Source organism: Pyxicephalus adspersus, chromosome 11 (assembly GCF_032062135.1).
Source record: "Pyxicephalus adspersus chromosome 11, UCB_Pads_2.0, whole genome shotgun sequence".
NCBI classification, from domain to species: Eukaryota; Metazoa; Chordata; class Amphibia; order Anura; family Pyxicephalidae; genus Pyxicephalus; species Pyxicephalus adspersus.
In genome coordinates, this window is record NC_092868.1 from 34,067,056 (window position 1) to 34,093,078 (window position 26,023).

The window sequence follows — 26,023 nt, forward strand, 5'->3', positions numbered from 1 at the left end:
ATATATTGGCCTTATCTAAGTGAAATGTTAAAAAATAAATAAATCTGCTATTTCTTTTTTCAGGCCTTTTTTACTCGTTTGCATTGTGACGTAGGTTTACCACAGCATGCAGACAATTTATTCTGGAAAGCATCTCAATGCACAATCTATCAGGTAAAAAGGGTCAGGCCAGAGTGTCAGTCAATTCCTTCTGCCTTAATGCAACACACCTTGATTGTGGCATAATGCTGAACATTGGTATGAAATGGTCCAAAAAAAAATTGAGGGCTGCTATTGCCTATTCCCAAGCCAAGCCTGGAAAGGTTTAGAACTGTAAGTCAGAATTTTAAATCTGCACATTTGCTCCTGGTCAGTAACTAAAAAAAAAAGGTTTAAAGCAGAGGATCGGTTTGACAAAATTTGTATTTTCAGAAGCAGATCAGAAAAGGTTGCTCCTGTATTTCTTTAGCAAAACATTTCTTTTAAAGGATAAGGGGACTTTTAGCAAAGAGTTTCCACTAAAATGTAAAACGTATTGCACATGTGCAGGGAGAGTATTAGGCATTTAAATAGATTTAAAAAAAAGCCCACATATATAAAAAGTAAATCAATAAGTCTATGATGATCCTGTTTACCTCGCAGTAATTACATTCGCTAATGTGGTAAGAATGACAGCGTACCCACATAACAAAACTGAAAAAGGAATAAAATGGACCTTTTATGATTTTTGGGGAAAACTTATTATACGTTTGTGCAGAGCTAAGGAAATGTAGTTAAAAAAAACGTTTATATTCACAGTAAATGAACGGATAAAATTGCACCCCTTCTCTTCAGACCAGCCGGATGCTGAGCAAATTACAGAGTGAAAGGGCATTAGCAATATCTAAAACCCAGTTGCCAGGCAAAGACTGCGGCCGTGGTTAGCTACGCTTTAATACCGAGATCGGAGAAAATGAGAGTAAATGCCTAATTCTATTGTATGAAGAATGACTTGCCCCGTTTAGTCTAATAATTAGCAAAAGACAGTTAATGTGGTTCCAGCCTGAGGAACAGAAGATGTATTAAACTTATAAACAGAATACCAAAGTAATACAGAACAAGGTGTGATAGAAATGTAAAAAGTGCCGGAACCCATAGAAACCAATCAGCACTCATTTTTACAGTATTAGTATAATATGAAATCTGAGAGTGATAGTTAAAATTTGGTGCATTTTAGCACCAAATGGTAGTAAAAGGGAGGCAAAAAAATGTACCCATCCATGTTTTTTTTTATTTTTTATAAAACTAATAACTAATCTACAAATAACCGTGATAAACCTGTCTGGAAGCATCACTCTTTATTGGTGCAATATGCTGGCACTAAACATTCCTTGCACATACTTTAAGATGTCTTCCTCAAGTGACCTGTGGAGCTGGTATTAACTACCAATTAGATAGTTCCTAGCAGTGTTTGGAGTTGGCTTGCCCCTTTCTGCAATGTTCTATTGGGACATCACTATCATTGGCAGTTTTACTAGTTATATGAATGGCAAGAGGGGCAGTGAGCCAACAATCTACAATACCAGAAGTGACAGTATTTCTTTATTGAAATATCTCAGGATTTAGTGCTCTTGGAGCTCTCAAAAGGACATCTAGTATGTATAGGAAGTGCTAGGTGCCTGCACGTTGTTCAGTTATCTTACTGACAGGTGTACTGTAATTAGTGGATTCATAAATTCACGAGAGCAAAAGAAAAGTTTCTAACATGTAACAAGTCCACAACACTTACCGTACACAAAAAGTGTATATTCAGCTGATGAGCTGCCGACAATATTTGATGCCTCACAACGGTATGTGCCATTATCTGTTTTGTTTAGACTGCTGATGTAAAGTTTGCCTTCGTCAATGATGACGTCGTCTGGAAGATCATCATCTACACGCTGCCAAAAAACCTTTTCAGGCCTGCAAGTACAAAACAAAGATTTGAGGACACTTCTGTAAAGCTACGTACTCACGGTCCATTGGTTCTCGCCTGATAACCAGCTCAGGTCCAATATCTAGACGAGAATCTGGTGTGTGTACAGCGCCTGTCATCCATCGCCTGAACGACCATCTTGGCGGATCCACGGACGATGGACGACGAACGATCCTAATGCAAGGGCAGGGTATCGTTCCCTCGTTCTCCCCCTCCTCCCTCCATAGAGCAGAACAATGCTGTATGTACAGCACTTGTTCATGCATCGTGCAGTGCTTAGTCGTTGGAAAGGATCGTGAAAGATCCTTTCCAAAGACTATATTTGCACATGTGTATGCAGCTTAAAACAAGGGCAGATTCATAGTGACGTGTAAGGCAAATAATTTTCAGTAATATATTATCAATTTAAAAATATACACATCCATCTCCATTTTTGTGTGTTTACATGTAAATATACACACACATTTTTACCCTCGCTGTACATATAAATAAAAATATGAATGGTGATGAAAATACTACATATACTATGATTATAGGCTTGACTAATTTTTTGAACAGAGACATCAAGTTAAACTACTTTAGTACCATGCTCTGTGCCCCTTGTTCTCACTTTTGCCCTGCAGTGCTACTATCAGTACAAGTTCCGGAGGTCTAGTCACAAAGGGTGAAATAATTATTGTGCTTCTTTTGAAATGCTACCAATTAACACACTACACAGAAAGCCTCGAAACCAAACTGTTAGTGGCACTCGATGAAAAGTGTGAGAATCTTTGAATATAAAAGCAGCATAAGTAATATGACTGCAGAATCAGAGAAGGTGGGATACATCTACATGTCAATGGCAGGAGTTTTGGTGTTCTGGAATTCAAGATGTATGTTGTATGGAATATAATTGTGATAACTTCTATGATGATTTGGAATAATTTTTTAGATTGTTTTTTTTAAGATAAGGATATCTGACAAATAAATACCATCAATCTTGGCTGGCTTTTTGAATGGCTTAGGGCAGTGTTTTCCAACCAGGGGTCCCACAGAGGTTGCTAGGAGGTCCCTGGACAATGGGCAGTTTGCACTTCCCAGGTCAGTTTGATTGACACTGATGATCTTTTTGTCTATTTACAAGGCTGATATTCTTTCACCGGCCTGCAATGTGAGAAGCATCCTTTCCATTGACCACCATGCTAATGTACTGTGAACTGTGGATATAGTAATTATAGCAGGAGTTCCCTAAAGACATAACATTTGCCCCATATTAAAAGTTAGAGCAAGAAAGGCTGGCTTAGGGAACACATTATCAATGTTAATATAGTTAATAATGGTATTTTTTATCTTTTACTCTGTTACTCTGAGATGTGTACATGTCTACATGTGTATACAGAATAACCTGTATATTGCAAAGAAGTTTGATACTTTATGTGCTCTTTGATGCAGAGCTATCTGTGTTTGTACTGAATCCAAAGAACCGGGCTGTTTACAAACGCAAAGATTAAAAAAGAAAGATTATCAGAAGCAGAACATTTAGAGTACTTTAGCTTCTCCTTGTAATGACATGGAAGTGACAACTCCTCATCCTAACCACATAGTCATAGAAGTAAGCTTTAGATTTAATGGCCATCTAAAGCCAGACCTTTTTCACTTACAGTTGTATGGCTGAATCTCGATAATACCGCTGGCTTTAGATACACTTTTAAGAGAAATCAATTCCTGACTATGACAGCAGCAAGCTCCTTTGACCCCTACAGCCCCCATATCCTAAGTTTTTTCAAGACTTGCCAGTTGAGATTTGCATGAACCCAAAAGCCAGCAAGCATTACTTCTTTGATCTCCAAGAAGACAAGGGCCATTCTAAAACTAAACTAATTTACAGACAGACCTTTTATTATTGGGGATAAAACAAAAGGCATAAATTGCTAATGGAGAAGTAGATGCACAATGTACAAAAGGGCTTCAGAGAAGAAAAGGGTCTTCAAAATTTTCTGGACCAGGTCATTTACTGAACTATGGTAAGTACACATGGGTATAATTCGCAAGAAGAGGGGTGTCAGTTGGGATACTGTTATAGGAACATATTTTTACCCTTTAAGGGCCAAGGCTTAAAGTGGAACTACTATTCCACAATGAAAATTTACCATTAGGTAGGATTTTTATTACAGAAAGGAGAGGTAGGCAATACCCGGCATCCCTCAGGGTTGCTGGGACTGGATAAACACCTATGCCTATAAGCAGGAGCCGAGACATCCCGCCTAGTCAATTAGAAGGGCTGAAGATCGGGAACCTGGAAGAGGAACAGAAAAAGATGGCAGGGTCTGGGACTGATCTGGGACAGATGACTGTATTTAAGAAATTGAAATCAGGCACATAAGGTTATTTTACTACATAAGGAACATTGCCTGGCCCTTCTGCAAATAAGGACCTGCTTTGTCATGATTTTTAGGCTGCGTACGAACATTTAATAACAGTCGTTGGAAAGGATCTTTCACGATACTCGGCCGATATCAGCCTTGAGGCAGTTATCGGACGGGAATCATCTTACCTGTGTACGTAGCCTTAAAGCAAGTTTGGTTTCAATTTAGGATAAACTGACAGCTTATCCTGGTATGTTTGTTTTAAGTTTGGGATTGAAAACTAGGTTTTTCTGAATTTTTTTTTTTTTTATAAACTTTACTTTTACTAAAAGTTCAGGCACCTAAATGGCATGCAGTTGGTATAATAGGTATGGTAATGGCTACCTACAGGAAGTATATCAACGTCCTTGAGATATTGATTTAAAGGGATTAAGGAGAAGATCCCTAGATGTGGCTGATATAAGATATCCATATCTCACCACCACAGTTTCCCTCATCTTTTTTTCAAGCAGCTATATCCCTCTGATTTCTGGCCCAATCCCATCTCCAATGTGTCCTGCAGGGATTTCAAGTGCAGCTATTCAGCCATTCTCACAAAGCAGAAAATGTGATTAGCTGTAATAACCATCCCTGAACCAGACGATTTATGTAGGCATTGATGCGTACATGGGTGGATGGGATAATCAGGATCTTCTAGGAGCTTTTATTTGTAGTTACATGAGGAGTACTTTTTAATTCTATATAACCTGGAAAAGCCTCCATTTCCACCATATCTCCCAACTAAAAGGAAAAGAATGTGATGAATTCTATCTGGCTCTATTTTTTGTTATTTAAAGCAAATCTGATGCAATTCTGTGCTATTAAAATGGGATATCATGAAAAAAATGCATGAGCGTGTTAAAAGGTTACTTTCATTTCCACAACATGTCAGAATGCTCCATTCAGATACACAGCAAGCTATTCCCCTATGTTTTCCAGAAGAAAAAAAACAGTGCTATATTGTTCTATTCTAGGGTTGCCATGCTGCTGCAACCTGATAGTTACAGTGCAGAGAGTGAGTGTTCTCATATATTGTCAGAAAAGAAGGAAGTTGTAAACTCAGCAAGAAAAAGTTCTCTCCAACACTGATTCCACTGCATACGGTGCATTAGAATCTGCAGCATGTCAGAAAAATGCCAACCTCATTTCCTGGAAGATATACAGCATCAGTCATCCTTTTCCTCCCCAGTCTTACTGTCAATGTTTGGCCCCTTTCATACATTTATTTTAGTTCTTTCAATCACAGGAGCTCAGCATTATATGTAGGTGTTTTTACAACTTCCTGCTTTTGGGAAGCAATGTACATCTCCCTTCCAGCACTTGCCACCAGCCTTGATCTGTCTGTATTGCAAAGACCAAGTGTTAATGTATCTGAGTCTCAATTAAGGTATGTCCTGAACACAAAAATGTTTATTCAATAATGTAATTTGCATTGTGATGACGGAGAAAAAGAAGAACGAGAGAATGCAAACTATAAGTAGATTCAACTTCAACTTTAAAGACTAAATTATGCAATATGTTACATTTTCTTTCGTGGGTTTTTATACTATACACTTTGAACCTCCCTATTATCAATGAAACCACCCATAATAGAGAACCAATCAAAGCTCAAGAGGTAGAAGGGGATGCCCAATTAAACTCTTCCAAAAAAGGGGGGAATTGCACTTCATTAGTTTTATCTGTGTAAATCTACTGATTACTTTGACATGTTTTCTATCAGTGTTACAAGAAAACTAATTTATACTATCTGTAAGTACACATTTTATACCATTGCTGAATAGCTTACCTTATGGCTATTTCTGATCTGGCCTTTACATTTTACGTGCTGGCTGAACCATATTTTTTCTTATTGTATTTATTGTACACATTAGCAGATTTTCTCTTTTTTGTTACGTGTATGTCAGACAGGGACAATCATCACCGCTGTTGAAATAACGCCAGTGACACCTGAAGGCTTTTTTTTTTTTTTTTAATTATTATCATTAGACTGATGGACTTGCAAAAAGACAGAGAAAACAGAAAAAAACGAACCATACACGACACTACTACACAGAGAGGATACATTGCATCAATGTTGGGAAAGGATGTAAGCTCAAACATACATGTATGTATGCGAAGTGTAGGTGTTGGTGTTATATTTAAACCTAAAAACAATAGACATTGCAATCTGACAGTTTTCTTATGAAGTGGCTGAATTAGTTATCTAATGTCTAGGGTTATTTCTTCCTTCATTTTAAACAGATCATGCCAGTAACACACCTTCTGTCCCAGGATGGAAACACTCACTCATTGTACTAAATTTATGGAGAAGTATTGGGACACAAGCGCAAGACTACAGAACACTTCTCTTCTCCATAGCATGGAAAAAAGTTTAGTGCAGAGGGTTGGGAACAATGTAACTGATAGGAGATAATTATCATCAACCATAATTCTCATTCTTGAAGCCACATGACAATGAAGAATCCAAAACTGGTTTTGAATAGGTTTGCTTAGGAATGCACAACGATGTAACCCCAGCTTGGAAGACGGAGAGATGGAGTATAGGAGGAAATCAGCAGGAAATAAAAAAACAATATGGTGTTAGCTTCCATGACTGACAAAAAGATTAAGAACCCCAGAAGCACAATGCATATAAGTTTATTGCTATACTGATTGTTTTGGTCTCAGGTTATATACTTTAGCAATGCCATATTGAAAGTTTTTTTGCAACCACGTCTTAGATTTATTGCGGCTTTAAAAGGAAGAGGAAGGCTATACCTAGAGGTATTTTATACACTGGTGAGTGTTAGAGAGAACTTGCTGATAACACTATTTTCCAAAGATACGGTCCCCAAACTATGGCCCTTAACTTGCCTTTACTAGGTCCTTGGGGAACCATCCTGCTCACTAACACAATGGGCCAATATTTCTTGAAGTGATCAGAAAAACCCATAATGATTGGGGAGAATGATGTGAAAGGTATCTGTACTTCATAGCTACAGCAGTCATAGCATCTTTATACATTCACACTTCAGATCAAGAAACAACAGAATTGAGGACTGTAAGCAATCTATATTAATTTTCAAAAAACACAAGAATGTGAGCGAAAAAAATAAGGAAAAAACACAACCAATGCATCCGTCAGTGTCCCATCAGCATCATTGTCACTATCAATGTCACACCTAAGTCAATGTCACTCACACAACAGCAGTGTCAAATTTACAAATCTGAAATGCTTACTGATCTTTCCATCTTTCGGGAAATGTTATGTATGCAAAAACAGAGCAGGCATGGAAACAAGAAATACAGGCTTTCTAAAGCCTCCCGAGGCCTACCTCTGAACAGCTAAGTAGTACCATATGCAGAAAGCTCTCAGATGCTAATTCTTGCAGTCACAGTATAAATGGTTAGTATTTTGGTGTGATATATGGATTTTCAAAATCAGAACAGGGATGTCATAGAATTTATTTTAACAACCTGTATCACAGTATGGGGTTTCTAGACAATGGTTTGTACAGTGTATATATATATATATATATAACAATAAAAACCATACCTCCAAATATTCACCCCTTACTGTATACTGTACTACAAATCTAGACTATTGAGTATAAAATGTTTTTTTTTTTCACTAATGTAAGGAACAAATACTTTAAATCTGAAGAAAGAATTGCTGAAGTAGCCAATGTTAAGGATTCTTTCATTAGGTCAGCAATATGCCACACAGAACACTTGGATGTTTGTGTAAGTGCTTTTATGATTGATCAGAAAATGCATGAACAATAAAAGGTTTTTATTTTCTGACAAAGCTTTGTGTACTCTTTTTCTGAATCATGTTTATCAAAAAACACCGCCTGACCAACAAAAGCAACCCCACAGGCTTTGGGAGTTTTTTTTTTTTTTTCCAGTATATCAGTTCTAGGTTTTTGTGTGCCCAAAAAGTAGGTAAGCCTTGGATAAACTTGTATAGTATTACTTGAATATGCTGAAAAATGCTGGGACAACATTTTCATGGATTGGCCAACACGGAGTCCAGATCTTAACCCCAATAAGAATCTTTGGGATGTGCTGGAAAAAAACTTTACACATTGGTCCAACTCTCCCATCATTAATAAAAGATCTGAGTGAAAAGTTAATGGAATTCTGGATAGTATGAATGTTGTGAAAATATACAACAGCGAATGTGTGTCATATTCAACGCTGAAGGTGGTCTAACAACATATTTAAGTGTGTGACTTTTCTTTGGTCAGTTATTGTATATTAGGTGTATTACAGTACAAGTCAAAGCAGACCTAAAATCAAACTTTAACTTTACATAAAAGGGAAGACCCTCCAATTCTGCCTTGATCGCTGAAGAGATCAACACTGAATCGGAGAGCAGAGAAATATGCATGTGCAGAGCAGCCAGAAGCCTCCCGGGATCTATGATGTATGTATCTTGGGAGGCTTCTGACTGCTTTTTCTGCGCATGCACGATCTCAGGCATGTGCAGAAGGAAAGGGAAAGTGATACTGATCTCACACATGTGCAATGATCTCAGTATTTTTTTCCCTCTTTACAGCAAGCTACGTCACCCAAGGTCGTGCCTGGGTAGTGCAAGATCAGGTGATGTAGCCAGAAAAAGGAAAAAGTTACAGCAAAAAGGATGAAGGAGAATTCCAGGGCAGCATGGGAATCCATTGAGGACTTCTACAGCACGAATGAGGAATTAAGGAATCCGCGAAATTAAAGGTGTGATTTTTTTTTTTTTTTTCAGTTTAGTTTCGCTTTAGGACTTTTACCCATTGCAATTAGAACTAGGGCTTCCAAAATAAAAGGGTAATGTACATTGAGAACAGTAAACATCATCAGCATCACATTCTACTTGCAGCAGCACGGAGACATTTTTATGCATTCTAGAGGGTCAGTTCTAATTTTTAAAAAAGGGAATTCCATAGCCATAGCATGCCACATAGGAAAGCATGCAATGTGGACAAAATGATGAATGCTGATGTGTGCTTAACCTAAATCTTAACCTATCATGGGATGTAACACTAAAAGTACAGTTGAATGTTTTTTTTTATCCACGGTTTTGATCATTTTATTTTTTTTCTTACATTTTTTTTTTTATTTATATAGTATGCATTTAAAGATGTAAATCCAGGCTAATTACAATAATCAGCACAAACTACAGTTTTGGACACTCTATACAATAAAAGGACACCAAATTGACCAAAAGGACCATGGTTTTTACATCAGAGGCAGAATATACCGGCACACCAAATTAAAAAAAAAGAAGTATCATGCTCTTGTTTAATCCATGTTAGATTGCGAATGACAAACGATATAATGTTTATTAAATTGCTCATAGCCTTGGATGGAGTTTGCCTGAATCATTGGTAATTAGAATGTTGCAATACACGGCAGAGCCTGTCTACATCTAGGAAGCATCCTTATAAACACTAGGTTATGTGCATAACTAATGCTCAAATCTGCACAGCAATAATGCTCATATTTCAGCATCACTACAGATTAAATGCACTACAGGGAGTCATTGGCAGCATGTGAATGAAGCTGCATTATATTTTCCAATCTTACTTAGCAGAGGGCTATTGAGGTTGGTTCACCATTAGTGTCCATAATGTTTCTGCTGTGGGCACATCAGTAAAACAAGAATATTTAAACGGTTACTATGTGTAAATGCAGTGTGTTCTTTGCTTTACTGGATATGTGGTTAAGGAAGTAGAGCACGTTCCAATCGCTATTCACAAAGAGCAATAACCATAGCAACTAGAAAGCACCCTTTCACTGATATAACTAAATAAAGTAGATATAAACACTAACTGGGTGACATTTAGTTTGATTAAGCATTCTGTATCAAAAAACAACTGCCATGGATTAGAAAATGTTGTTTTTGTCATTTTTCATCCTTTTTTGTGGATGATCCTGTATCTTTGTTTAGGTTCTACATACATACAGTCTGGTGATGGCTGCATGACAATGGTGAGGGTGAGCTGACCCTGACAGCAGCAAAACACATATGAGCAATGAACACTTATGGGGGCCTATTTATAAATATGTCAATGTTCTGTTTTCCAGAAAATGGTATTGTCAATACACAAATAATTATTTTTTTGTTTGCCTCTTTTGTAATGTTGGGGAACAGCTGAAAACTATGATGTTTTCAGTGATCAGCCTGACTTATAGCACTTTATGGTTCCTCTTGTAGCCCAAAGTAGTAATTATTTCTCTAACAGTACCTTTTGCAGTGATCACAATTTTCTGAAAACAATGATTTGTGTCACCACTGATTACCGCTAGAATTAGTGTGACTGCAGCATCTGATTGCTAGTTAATTACTGTATAGAGGATCACTGATCACAACGATAAAAAAAAGATCACCAAAAAAAGAAGAAATGTGTCAATCAGAATAAAAGACAAATGAAAATGTGGTGATCTGTAATGAGGCAACAGGTCTCATAATTTCCACTTGATGTCTGTGTAACAACTCAATAGAGCTCCTTTTCTCAAGCTTTTTAACATGGGGGGACCCTTGAAATAACTTTCATGTATCTAGAGAACCCCTGCCACAACAGAATTGCTATGTCCACAGCACACAGTATTTTTGTGTGGTGGTTTATGGGTCAGTTACATTTCTGACAAGTGGCATGTCACCCTTACAGATACAACAGAAAGATAATTGGTGTGACTTTAACTTGAGAAGCAGAAAATTGCTGATTTGGAGCAATTTTGGAGGAACCCTTGGAAGAACCCTCTGGGCAGAACAACGCATGGTCACTCTATAACATATAATGCCAAAACAAGATTTTAAATGGAAACCCCACCAGGTAATAAATAAGGATTAAAAAAAAATATTTGTTAAATGGTCTACTTTATTGTAAATCCTTGGTAGTTACAAGGTAATGCATAATGCTATTACCGGCTGCGTTTTGCACTGCTTTAATAAAATACTGTTTTCTAAATACTCAAATTTTCAAAGTCTCTGTTTAAAAAGGCAATAAAATGAAGGTACTGAAGGCTATTAATAGATGCTGGCCTTTACATCCAAGCTTGACATCCCTACAGAAGTGACGGGCAACATCCAGAACACCAGCTGGGCAATCTTATTTGGAAAGAGACTGTGAGCTCATCTGTGTCCTATAATTTCTTGTTCAATCCTTTCATTTTGTACAGAAAAACAAGGCTAGCCTTTATTTAATGCACTCCAACACATTTATCATCAAATGCACATTTTATTCACCTATCTATAATTAGTATCTTATCTGGGAATCAAAGCACTAAGAGAGAAACATAAGATTGTCATGGCAAGGGTGGGGATTTTATCTGTTCCTACTAAACAAAGGGATAAAAATTTGATAAGGTTTTTGTTCTCTTTTTTTGGTGCAACTGATGGTAGGAAAAAGAATCATTTAATCAAATATAATAAGAGAAATGACCCCTGGAGACATGAAAAGATGAAACTATTTATATATCAGACAGCTGGTAGAATAATGATTTGTTTCCTTCTTCTGAACATCCAACAGTGCCAAGTACACTTTTTCCTTTCTGGTATGATGGCAGTCGATTAAGGAATAAGGGTGCATTCACAACTTGGGTTTGTGGTGAACTTTAAGTGTCTGCTGCTCACAAATGTTTTATATACTTTTATACTAAATAACTATCCTCGAATGTGAAAGTGGTTGCCAAGATCACAACTGGCTCCCAGCTGGTTGTTCACCCAGCCAAATGCTTTGTGAATGGTAGTTGTCAGCTGCCTGTTTTTAACATTAGAATCTCATATTTATTATGTTATTTATTGCAGAGGGAAACACAATATCCCTTCTGCATAAAACAACTAAACTCACCTCTTCTCACCTAATCACTGGTTACTATGCAGCCCCCTGTGCGACCTCTGCATAGCTGTTGCCAGGAATTATTGAAGTCCTGTGTAAATGCCTGGAAGATTCGTTATTCCAGCCTTGCCAATCCAGATGGCAGAAGACCCGGACCTACAACCAGGTAAAGTTGGGGATGTCAGCAATGGAATGAGAAGTGGTGAGTTTAGTTCTGATTTAATTGGAATGCCACACATTATTTTCCTTGGCAAGAAAGCCTCCATTGGAAGCCTATTGACATGCGCACACAGTGAACTGGAGATCCATACTTGGGTGACTTTGCCTATTTCCAATAAAGACACATAATGCCAGAAATGATGGAATTTTATAAGTAAAGCATACAGCATCATCTAATCAGCTTTTAGTTTACATCAGTCAGTGCAATAAACAATCATTTTTGATTGGTAGTACTAATTGCCTTTGCTTTTTGCCCACCATGATTCAACTGGTTAAGAAAATGAGACAGAACAATCACAAATTCAATGATTTAAAAAAATAATTTGATGCACAAAATAGACTGATTTGGTTGAACTTCATTGTATTCTCTGATACAACACAAATTTAACTGAAAACAGTTTGCTTGCTGGCTGAATCAACCGTTTGGAAGAGCTGACTTCTAAAGAGTATGACTTATTTATGAAAAGATTGTTATATCTAACAATCCTATTGTTGTGTCTGCCCAGTGTTACAGAATACATTTATGGATTTAAAGCTGAACTCCGGGCAAACAGGTACATAAAAAGATGTATTATGTATTTAAAAAAAACAAATACATACACCGATAAAGCACATAAAAAGAATTTGTATTTTTGTCTAAGGGTTGAGAGATTCCAAAAGCTCTGCCACATGCAACAGACCTTTTTCTTTGCTGCATTTAAAGTACACTAAGACTATATACACAAATTAGATGATTTTCGTCTGTTAATGGCCTCAGAGCTGATATTGGACAAGAATCTGGCGGATCCACGGATGATAAACTATGAAAGTGGAGGGGAGAGAGCGGAGTGGGGTGTCGCTCTGTCATTACCCCCTTTCCTCTTCATAGAGCAGAATGGCGCTGTATGTACAGCCCTCAATCATGCAACATTATTATTATTATTATTATTATTAAACAGGATTTATATAGCGCCAACATATTATGCAGCGCTGTACATTAAATAGGGATTGCAAATGACAGACTAATACAGACAGTGATACAGGAGGAGAGGACCCTGCCCTGAAGAGCTTACAATCTAGTAGGTGCAACATGCAGTCTTGGGAAAGTTGGAAAGGATCTTTCACGATCAACAACAATTATTGCACGTGTGTACCTAGCCTTACAGGTCTTCTCCACACCCACAGCCTGTAACTGGAGAGTGAAAGAAGCAGCCAATTTATGAGCTGAACTTTCCAACACGCTACTTACTTCTCTAATCAAAATGCTTATATTTCATTTTTTTTATTTGCATTGAAGTACAATCGATTGGTTGGTTGTTGTGTTACACTGACACTGATGAACAGGAACTGCTACATGCTGATATTATGTCATATTCAGATACTTGCATTAAAAACACACACTTTGATATTTGCAGAACTCCTCCAAAGTACCAGCCTGCTACCTGCATGAGAGCTCTTAGAAGGAGAACTGAGCCAGGGTGCAGTGTTGTGTTCTGGACACTCTGTACAGAAACCTGTGAGCACAGACAATCTTTATCTCCTAATTAGAAATTACAATAATTCTAATTTAATCTAAAATACTGAATATAATAAATGCATTAAGCTTTTATTTCAAAAGAAAAAAAAATCTTAGCATGTTGTTTGGGGGTAGCAGAAACTGTAAGACATTAGCAGATTAAGATTCAGCTTTAAGGTAGAAAACCTGTGGGAAGCGCACAGTAAAATCCAGACACCTATTGCTTGCCTCCTGCTCTACTACTGTCTTCTTTGTGGAGAGATGAGAGCACGCCTGAATATCTGGCTGTATGGACTTTGTCACCACATGCTCCAGTACGGGATATGCTTTCTATTGTTATATACACAGCGGGGAAGTTTAGCGTACCAGTGATAATGTCTTATAAGCTGAGACTTTAGACGTCTGCAGCACCTCTATACAAAAGGCCATGGAATGGCTAGATAGGTTGGTTGTCTGAACTCACAGTATGCAGTTAGCAGTAAATGGACATGGGAAAAAATAATGTAAATGGGAAAAATATGTGTGTTTGTATAGCCTGCTGCAGTAAACTAACACTTATAGATTTTGTCCCTCCTCCAGACTGTAATTGGACAGTGAAAGGAGAAGAAAGAACGCTATAGACCTCATGTCTTTGTCAATCTTCTTTCTTGTGTCAGCATGGGTATTGTGTGCACATGAGCAAAACTGGTTGGCTACTCATGATGTGTTTCTGTTGCATGGGGATGGCAAGAGGCATGTCAAATGCAGTTACTTACATTGCTTGCATTTATTATAAATACTTTCAATAATGTAATAATAAATACCGTACTGCATTATTTCGGCTTTTTTTACTGCCTTGAATTCAGTTTAAATGTCTATATAAAAGCAGCCACGTGTGCTAACGCTAGCCATATACTGCCAGACCTCTCGCTAAATAGGTAATTGGTGATAAAATCGTATATCTGCTCATCATTGCTTCAGCACTGGCAGGAATTCTGTATGCCCTTTCATCCAGCTTGGCAGACGTTTTTGATGCAGCACAGTGGAAATGAAGAGATCAATAGCTGCATGCACAGAATATCCACTACAGAGGACAAACTCAGCGGGTAACAATGAGAAGGACCAATAACTAAATTTTTCTTAAAAAGATTCTGTCACCCTAAGGGCCTGTGTCAATGGGGTTTTGACTTAGGTTGATGGTATGCATTGTAGACAAAGTGCAATGATGGACCCTAAAGCTGCCCTAGACATGAAAAGGACAGTCTTTCTCTTGACAAGTAATAAACTGATCCAACCTGTTTTACGAAACTGGTATGGGATAGGGACCGCACAGGATGCAACCAGGGAAATAAGATAGGACACACTTAGTATAGATTTGTAATCTGTCTGACCAGCCATATTTAAAAAGTTCAATAACGTTAGCCATGGAGAAAAATTAACAGTTCTTTATTTGGTAGATTTAAACGCTATTGACTTCCTTGGCCGATTTCATTAGGGATATCATTTAAAAAAGTTGCACAAAAAGGTTCTAACTACTACCATTATGCCAGCCACAGGGCAACACAGGAATGGCATTAAAGAGGATATGCAACCAATTTTAAAAATGTAATTGTAAAACACATGAAGATCTAGTGTTTCACATGTTTTCATTTTTAATTTTCTTGGAATATGCATTTAACCTTTCTAGTAAAATCTGATGAATCAAGTCTCCTTCTCCCCTTACATAGTATAGCCTTCTTTTTTTCTGGCAATGTATAATTACTCATTGTGTTGTCCCAGCTACTTCACCCTTCCCTTCGCAGCTCTGGGTTTGCCAACATCCAATATGGCAACATCCAGCAGAAGTGTCAGGGCTTTATGTGTACAGAAAGGGAGGCTTTTATGGGTAAAGCAAATGCATAAAAAGTTAAATGCACATACAATATTATGGGAATATTTTTATTGAAACAAATGACAGGGTCTCTTTAAGCAGGAATGCTTTAATAATACGAATATGCATACTTTTTGCCAAATCCTAAAACGATCATTCATGGGTGAATCGTGCCTACAAAGTCTAACCTTTCTCTGAGGCCTTTAGGCATCCCAATTATTACCATTTGTCAGTAAACTGTGGTATAGGCTGCCTTTAAAATCAGTAGACAGTCCACTTGAGAATGAACCAGTTAATCCAATGACATCTGCACAAATCACGACCAAACTGCTTATCCAGAAACATGACCAATCGCAGGCAGAGGTGCTAGCTCATTTTGTTTGACAGTGCATGTAATGAGAGGCTTTCGATGAAGAATACTAGCATTCTATAAATGAATGCCAGCACAAAATCAAACTGACACTGCCTGTTACATGTCGCTGAATTCTTTGTTCACCTAATATAAATGGGCTTAAATTCTGGTTTGTGTCCTTTACTGAGAACTGTCATTGGTATAATTATAACAACAGATGTTGGACTGCTGTAAAAAGTGCCTAAAATAGAAAAAAAACATTTCCAATAATAACCTGCTTCTTCTTTTCATTTTTCCCTGACACACAAGGTCAGCTACACATAGAGGTAGAAAGGTGATCTATACATGTTGCAGCTTGACAGCTGCTTATAAATATACAATAAAATTCGAGTCAAGGGTTATGGAAGAATAATGTGACCAACACATCTTTGTATCTGACTACGCTACATGAAGTGTCTGCTTACATATGCTCTCACCATGATTGTATAAATGTTTCATGATAACCTCACATAGATCTCCATTCATACTTTCCCATGTATGGTGGTTTATGTCCATCTTGTTTAGGATAGCAGCAAAGTTTCAGCAATGTGAAGAGTATTCCTATATTCTAAACATTTCTATCACAGTAAATTATTCATAACTTACCTGGGTTTACCAATGGCTCTGCAGACTAATTCCAGGGCGTCTCCTTCCCTCGTCAGACCTTGTGGATAATTCACCGACACCATCACTACTGGTTTATCTGCAAGAATATACAAGGACAAAATTACTATCGTCATATATAGTCACAAACATATGTAATTGGATGTCAGTTGGTTGCCCATTATATTAGTGGCAAGCTGGAAGAATGTTCCCCTTACAGTGGTGGTCTGAAAGCCACCCTAAATACTCTGGTGCCATGCTGTCGACTCTGCCAAATGGCGTTAGCTCAGGAATTATGCAAGTGTAGGGTCAATCATCCACAGCTCAAGGAACCCCTAAAAACCTTTGAAGGAACCTTAGGGTTCCAATAAACCCTGGTTAAGCATGGCAGCTGTAGAGAGTATTACTGTACAAGAAGCTTATAAAGATGAATACTATGCAATAACAGATGCCTAGTAATTTTCAGATGTGTCAAGCTGATGACTCTTCAAAACATCAATCAGAGAAGGGCCACACTCCGTGACACACAATGGGCATTTTAAGGTTTTTTGCTCAGACCTTAGCAGTGACTTTCTTTCCTGCTCTGAGATGCCAAATAATAAAAACTGCAAAGGAAATGAATGGCAAAATGTGTAATGAGTTGTGTCACAATAATCCATGTCTTTAGGAACACCCAAACTTTCCCCATGCCAACCAATCACTGCCACAATATGTTACACTTTGCATAGTGCACTTCTTAAGGCTATGGAAATATCTCCTTATCAATATTTGACACTCAAGACCAAAGGTTCCTATGTCCCCTTTGGAATTATATAGCAGCTATTTTAAATAACATTTATTGTTTCTTATACAGAACTGCATTTATTGGAGGTTTTTATATCTGCCAGGAGTTCAGATTTAATTGTATGCAATACAGATTAGGAGAGGTTGGGCAATAATGTGAATGAATGTGTACTGAAGATCTTATTACAGCTGCTGCAGTAGGAGATGTGAAGATGACATTTTCATTTCAGCCTACTACACACACTCCAAAGTATAGCTCAATCCAAGTGTTGTCTTGAATCTGTTGAAGCTGCAGAGAACACTGAATCACAAATAGCAGTCTTTCTCTACATTTTTTTAGATGGGAGAACCCTTAAAATACCTTTTGGATCTTAGGTAACCTGTTAGGATCACTATATCCCAATCTCAGAGCACATTGGTGCAATGGTTGGTGGGAAGAATGTCTCTTACATTACAGGCCATGGAAAGAATGACACCTTTACAGATTCATCATTGGTGGTGTAGTGGTAACTAATCCTAAAGGTCCCAATGGCTTCTGGCCCAAGGAACCCCTAGCAACCCCTGGAGAAAACCTAGGGTTCTACAGAACCCTAGTTGAGAAACACTACCATTAAGACATTGTCGGTTGTAGAAAATTTTCAGGTTTGCAATGCTATCAAATAATTCGATCTATCAACAGGTATGTAGCGTATGAATGAATACAAATCGATAGGATTGTTCAGATCGATCCTTTTATTGCATGGTTTCAAAAGAACATTTGTCCCTGAGTGGTCTCTATGTGAAGGTCCAATAAGCTGCTATGCCCTTCCAGGACCAGAAGCTTTGCTTAACTGAAGACCTGACCCAGCAGGTCCCACGCAGCACCTCTGCAGAGAAACTACAGCTTCCACAAACAGGGAAAAGGTTATTCTCTGCAGCATGCTGGCATGGGGCAGAGTTTTCTACACAGGCTGTGGCTACTTTCTACAAACTGTAGGATGTTGCACACCTTTGTTTTGATGTGTTTGGTGAATTTAGCTTTTTTAAGAAGTACAAAATATGCTGTAACAAATATATAGAAATGTATGATTTTGCTATTGAAAGCAAATAAATGTACTGAAAGTATAAAATAAACTCTAAATAGTGTAAATAGGATTAGTATGTACTTATGACAAGTAATATAAATAAAGTGTCTCCAAACTCAGTAGGAAATCTTTCGTCATCAGAAAATGGAGCTGAATGTTCTTCCACAAGAGTATGATTGGGTCAGTTATCATGTAACCATTACAGCTCCTAAATAAACAGCCATGTTATTATCGCCAGCAGGCCACTGCTAGTTGTAATGATGTATTGAGCGTTCTTAATAAAACATGCTGAAAAGTGGCACAAGGGACTACTGTGGAAAGTAAGAAATAGAGTTATGAATCACACTGGTGCTCTTATTGGTTTTGACATATGTTCGCATACATAAATAATACTGTTGGGACACTCCGCAAATTAGTATGTGGAAGTGTGAAGTACAATATATGTAGGAACAGAGGTGCAGGAAGATTACATGCAAAGGCAGCTGATGTTTTATAAAAATCCCAAATGTGATACAAACCTAGTGAAACTAGAGGAATTAGATGACAGGTCTTCAAAGTATATTGTTACTTCCACTTAGATTCCAGCAAACTAGAACAACACTTTCTGCTTGACAAAGCTTTCTCAATGGTTTTAACTTTATCCTGATAGTTATCTAGTAGAACCGCCGGCCTCACAATACATATTGCTATTATCTTCCTGTAATAGGCTTGTGGAATTGCAAATCATTGAGTTTGCTGGTTCAAGCTGTGTGCTCTCCTTCTTAAAACTTAGGACGGTTTTTACAGCTGCACTGGTTAACTTTAACCCCATCCAAAAACACGTTCATAAAGAAAAAGATGACTGGGCTTCGGTTTCATTGAGGAACAGAGATTAAATCTAATTCCCAACCCAACAAGTCTGTATAAGGACACTTGTGATAAATATGGTGCTCATTACAAAGCAATAAATTATTTTAACCTGAAAAAAGGGTATTTTAATATGTTTCTAAAATAATATCAGGTAAAAATGGTAACATGTGGTATGACAGGCTAGAAAAAGAAAAAGGTGTGAGATTTGAGTTGATCTGTGGTAGGTTGTGGGTTAAAGTGCAAGTGTCCAGTTATATCTGCTGCATAAGTGTAAAAGAAAGCTGTTGATTTTGCCAGAATTCTGAGAGCAGATAATCTCCTGGGCACCTCTGCCAGTGCACAAGGTGGTGAGAGGGGATACGAAGAGGTCAGAGTTCTCTGCAATCTATCATTAGTGAAGAGGGCAGTGTGGACACCACATGCATAGGAATTCAGAGCCATGCCCAAGGTAGAACACTCATTTTGGCACATCAACAGTTCTTTTCTATACTAGCAGTCTGTTTAAAGGTATAAAGCATGGGACAATGCACGTTTTGCAAAGAAATACTAAATATATATTTATTTTCTAGGTTTGCCTTGGCATACAGTGTAAGCGTTATTTTTAACTTAGTAGGTGTTAAGGTAAGGGGTTATTATAGTTGACTGTTGGGGTGATAATGAGTGTTAGGGATATGTGGGAAAGCCAAGGGTCTTGTACAGAAATAAACGTGCCACCTGTGTCAAAAGCCCTGTAAAAAATAATGTACTAGGAAAGAATCTAGAGATGCTTTGTGAACTTTTTATTGTCCTGGCGAGAATGGCACTGCTACCTTCAACATGCTGTGTTTACAGCTGGCAAGGCTTACTGGATTGAAGGAGCACTAAAGGAGGATCTCTTCACACCCGTAACAACCTAGTAGATTGCCAAGTTATGAGCTCTTATTATAGAAAGCCTTGTGGCTGTGCCGTGTCTCTGCCTTCCATCTGGTAGTACAGGTCTGGATCCTACACACATACAAAGAAGCTATCAAGATGAGAAGCAAGAGTGAGTAAAGTGCGGGCTGGGAGGATACACAAGCCGGTTGGACTGATATCACACCAACACAAAATCTATTTCTGCAGACCGAGTTTCATACTTGAGGCTGCTCTGGCTGAAGGAAACTCATTTGCCTTCATGCTGAGGTGAAGCTATAGATCTGTGCTATGTTCCACACTGATACATCCGTCTGAGTGTCATATATATTGGCGAGATACAGTGTGTGCACTAGGGCAGTAATGGGCTGTTCTCAGCTTGGGTGCACAATGCAGCTCTGTGCAGTACATGGAGGAGGGGCGGCACAGAACACCAAGCAGAGAAGATTCAGACACAGGAGCATTGCCCTCTAAAGTGACACATTACTGCTTAAAGTCTCATTGCCATCTGAATCTGACCTTGAACAACAGGGGAGAGCGAACAAGGGGAACAGGACAACAGAGAGCAGGGGAGGTCACACAAACAGGGAAAAGAGATGAGCTGACGAGACTTGGATGACTGTACAAAACAGAAAAAACAGAATGCACTGCATAGTTCAAAAAATCTTTACTATACCACTGTATCCAAGTTGGACTGTATATAATAAAAAGTAATTCTTTCTATTGGAGCCCTGAGCAATGTAGCAGTTTTGGCCCTCCATCATTTTTCAAAGGACATTATTATGAATTACGATAGGCACAGAAGAACCTTCCTAATTGCGCTGTCTATGCTATCATACATCAACTGCCTACAAAAACCTTCTTCCCGGTGAACTGTCAGAGAGGTGCACAGCTATAACTAGTTGTGCAAAACAGAAAGGGAGGGGGGATGACAGAGGTTATCGCCTCTTCCCACCCCCATTTTTTCTTTTTTCCCTACTTTCTGACTATTTGACCGCTGTCAGACACAACAGGGAAGGTGGGAACTTTGCATAATTTTTCACTGTTTGATTGCGGACATATTTAAGACTAGTACAAACAGAAAAACTGGAATAAAACAGTCTTTTTTACTGTAAGTGTTATATTCAACCTAAAAAAATGATAAGCAAGTCTACCCCATACCTGCGCACAATGCTAACAGACAAAAAAAATGCAATAAGTTGAAATACATTTCAGGTCCTAGAAAACCTCCTACTATAATTTTTGATTGAATAATACATTTTATTATTCACATAAACGCATGAAATTGTAACGCAGCGTAAAAAAACACTTCATTATAATGCCCCACTATAGTTACTATATCCACAGATCACAGTATATTAGTGTAGTGGTCAGTAGGAAGAATGTATATTACATTGTTGGCCAGTGGGAGGAATGACACCCTTACAGATAGCCAAAAAGATCATTGGTGACCCACAGTATAAACCAAAATTTTTTTGGTCACAAAATGCCATAAAAAAACCTTTTACATGTGTCACACCAGTAGATGGTGCTGCATCATTATGTAAAGTGTGTAACAAAGTCTTGATGTCTATGACTAGAGACATGAGTTTGTAATGTATTTTACATGAGTCCACAGCACCATCTACTGGTGGCCAACAATAATGCACAAAGGATAATTTAACCAATCCACAAATACAAAATACTTTAAACCTGTAAAAAGGAAGGGGGGTGGGGGGTAGATATCCAGACTAAGATTTAATGTATGAATATGTATAAAAATTATGATTTATTTTTTTTCCCTTTTAAAACTTACACATCATGGATACATATATTCATATGTTTTTGCATTTCTAATAATTATGGTTTTGAATATTAGCAGTGTTAGCCACATTTTGTGCCCAAGGTTTATAATGAAGTTTTATCAGTTTCTTATATTCTCAGGAAAATAACTATTTATATTTGGATTGGTTTCTATTTGAGCATATATTATTGGGCTGCTAGAATGTACGCCTTTTATACTTGTACACCTTTTAATTTAAAAAGTGTGTTTATGCAGAGTTACTTTACAGGTTTTGTTTCTTTAGTACAGTATACAGCAGGAATTTCTTCACACATTAAGATGCACAGAACTGGATTCATTCCAGTACCACTACTCTCTACGATACTGCCACTGACATGAAGGGCAGCAGAAAGGCCAGAGACATCAGGAGCCAAGGAAGTCTTATTATCTCATGGAGCCTCATTTCTTTGATCTAAATCTGGCTTTTGGTGGCTGAAGCTAAAGGTAGAAATGCATTATTAAAGCTAACGAGCTCTCACAAAATGTTAATGGACATTAAGTTTGAATAAATGAATTACACATTAAGAGTCGCTGGAAATTCCAGTACCTGCCAATTTAAGATGATCAGATCATTCCTGTTTGCCAATTACAAAGACATTATTTCACAATACTTTCAATTTAGGGGTATTATAGAGGAAAAGAATAAGCAGCTCTGAGATGTACAGGAAAGAGGGCACTGGGTTTTAAACAAAGTAAGAGCAAAGAACTGTGCAGGCTGAGCAAGCATTTTTTATATTTAGACAATGACAAGTAGGTAAGGCTTTAATCCTGGAGGTTTTGCTAATAACTTTTCATGATTTCGGGATGCTTGCGTCAAGTCAGCTTTATGTCCTGTTTCGTTTTGGAAGCAGAAATCCAGTGTCCAGTGACATAATCTCTACGTGTAATTTTTGCCTTTCTAAAATAAGCTATAGCTAGGGTACAATTACAAGGAGCTATGTTATTATGTCAGTCTCAATGTCCTACTACATGTATTTGCAAAAATGTGACTGCATGGTGACTCCAACTGGATGTTTTTATTTATTTAGTTTTTGTTTTTATTAAGTACCCTATACCTAATAAATACAACCTGGTGATGTGCACATTGTTTAATGTCTACAGATCTGTGTGCGTTCATGGAGTGCTCCCATGGTACTAGTAGTTAGAAGTAAGAAAATATTACCCCATCTTCATGTTCTACCTGATAAACTTTAAGACAAGCATAGTTTCTATCTAAAGCTGTTTTTATTGGACATGGAAATCTTTTTGTCTGTGTATTGCTCCTGGGGATGTAAAAGGAAACTTCTCCAGAGTGATAGTAAATCCACTTCTAGGACATCAGTCATTGGAATGGATGCCCTCGTTGGCATGGTTCCCATCTACTTATCTTCAGGTGTCTACTATAAAAATTTAATTTTCTGATGACCACCAGAGTAAAGAGTAAATCAATCCAGTGGGAGACCAAATTATAAGACAATACTTATTATAAGACTGTCTTTTTTCAACCTATGTAAGCCAAACGGTTGTTTTCACCCTTCACTACTTGCTGGTTATGGCAGAAGCCCATCGGCTTAGGGGCTCTGCACAGGCTTTACTTCTTTCCAGCTACAAGACACATTTCAGGTAATAACTGTGAACACACCTGAATTACAGGACACCACGAAAGACTGTACATTTCCAGAAAGGCAGTGCTTACTAGGAACTGTAAGGGAAAGGCAGACTGAACATCTTTCTCATCTTAGCAAGAAGGAAGCACATTTCTAAAACAATAACCATCACTGCAGAATATTGATTGCTTTCTGAATCCCACAACACCTGTGAGCTATATTTTATTGGTTAAATACCAGCGCTATTTTAAAAGAAAAGCTGCAAAAACAGAAACTATTTAGACTGTTTATAAGGAATTCTGACTTGACTTACTGGGTGCTTTTGGGGGTTAGCTAATTAAAGAATTAGTATTAGCTTGACACAGGCACTTAGCATTTTTGGACAATCTATAAATTAAAAAAACACTTGCACAGCATGTTTAAGTATTGAAACCAGTACCAATTCAAATTTATCAAGATGGCAGGGGTGGCAATAATGGGATGCCACATTATTTCCATGTATCTATATAGGAAATGTCACGCTAGATTTAGACTACAAACATCTATTCTTTTCTCCCCCATATAGAGAGTTGGTAAGTAGTTTACAGAACATAGCTGGGAAAGCTTAGAAAGGCTATTTGGGATTTTAGTTCAGTACACAGGAAATTATATGAATGCTAGAATTCCGAAAGATCAACAGGTTTTACAGAAAATGTAGTCAGCCTAAAAAATAAACGAACACAGCCACCACTTAGAGAAAGCTGTAATCTTCAATAAATGACATATTTATGTGGGAGTTCAACTATACGTTATAGCAGAATTTAACTTGAAAGCCAAAAAATGTCAACAGATTGAATCTTTTGGTACTAGCTGCTACAAAATGACTTGTAAACTATGATGTATGGGGCACAGATGCCAGGAATGAAGACAGAGACCATGAAAATATAACCCCAAACAATGTGGGACCCAAAAGAAGTGACCTCATCAGTGCCTACCAAATGGGCCAAATTTTAACACCTGGGACCCAGAAGACATGACATCATCTGTGCTTACCAAATGGGCAAAATTATAACACAAGGGACCCAGAAGAAGTGACATCATCAGTGCCAACCAAAGGGGCAAAACTATAACATGTGGGACTCAGAAGTGACATCATCAGTGCCTACCAAAGGGGCAAAACTATAACATGTGGGACACAAACAAATGACATTATCAGTGTCAGCCAAGGGGGCAAGCTATAAACGTGGGACCCAGAAAATATGACATCATTGGTGCTAACAAAAGGGGCAAAGCTATACCATGTGGAACCCAGTTAGAGTGACAACACCAGTGCCAACCAAAGGGTTGAAGCTTTAACTCAATGGACCCAGGAAAAAGTGCCATCTTCAGTGACTAACAAAGTGGCGAAGCAAGAACGCATGGAACCTAAAGAAGTGACATCATCAGTGCCTACCAAAGGGGTAAAGCTAGAAGTGGAGAAGACATGGCAGTGATAGAAGTGGAGAGAATGCAGAGGTAAATGTGCCGTAGTTGTCAGGAAGCTATAAATACTGGCACATTATGGCAAATGCTGGCTGCCCTGACTGCATTTTAATACCATTTTAACTAATAAATGAATGAAAGGAAGAAAATATGCAACAATCAAGATTAAAATTGAGCGAATGACGATAGTAATGTATTATACCCAACCTGCTTTTTTTCATAGCCTCGCTAAGGCTTCATTTTTCAGATGATAAGATAACACAATCATTAACTGTGCTAATGATTAACGAATAAAGGAAGAATTACCCATGGAATGTATTGGCCCCGAGTCTCCAGTTCAGCTGTAGCATCAATCTGCCCTCTACGGGAGTATAAAGGAAGTGCGTCTGAGATAGTCAGCACTTGAGAAAAGCAACTGTTAAAAAGGCAGCAAATCTAATGCAAAGGAGATAGGATGGCAGTGTAATATGCATTTATATATTAGACATTGGGCCTCTGTGTTTTACACCTTTTTTCTATTATAAGTTGTGCATGTTATAGAATATCAATGTTCTACAGTATTTTAGAATTTATGACTAGGTCTGTGCTGTGGTATTCCAGTCTGTGACTCGGAACATCCTGCAGCATTTTCACTTATTCATACTTGAAAGCTATGCAGCAGCACTTGAATATTTAATACTAAGTACATGCAGTGCTGTGGTACCTAATTAATACTCCATATTTTACTCATTAGCAATTTAAATTCACTTCCTAGTTTACTATTAACTGATGAAACAGATGTAAGAAGTATTTTCAGCAAACAGGATGAATGTGTGAGTTTCTTTTACCTATTAATGAAATCAAAACTGTGAAGCACTTAAAGGGTTTGAAGAAGAGAAGACA

At 37.8% G+C, this 26,023-nt stretch overlaps 1 protein-coding gene across 5 annotated transcripts in view; it reads right to left on the minus strand.

The window, feature by feature from the left end:
- Positions 1-26,023, minus strand: part of CADM1 (cell adhesion molecule 1) — a 222,268-nt gene that overhangs the window by 45,515 nt on the left and 150,730 nt on the right. For all 5 annotated transcript variants that reach the window (XM_072426808.1, XM_072426806.1, XM_072426805.1 and 2 more), the window contains 2 exons: positions 16,689-16,785; positions 1,748-1,920 (listed from right to left, as the gene is read on the minus strand). In XM_072426808.1, the coding sequence (XP_072282909.1) occupies positions 1,748-1,920; positions 16,689-16,785 (270 nt within the window). The remainder of the gene's footprint in view (positions 1-1,747; positions 1,921-16,688; positions 16,786-26,023) is intronic.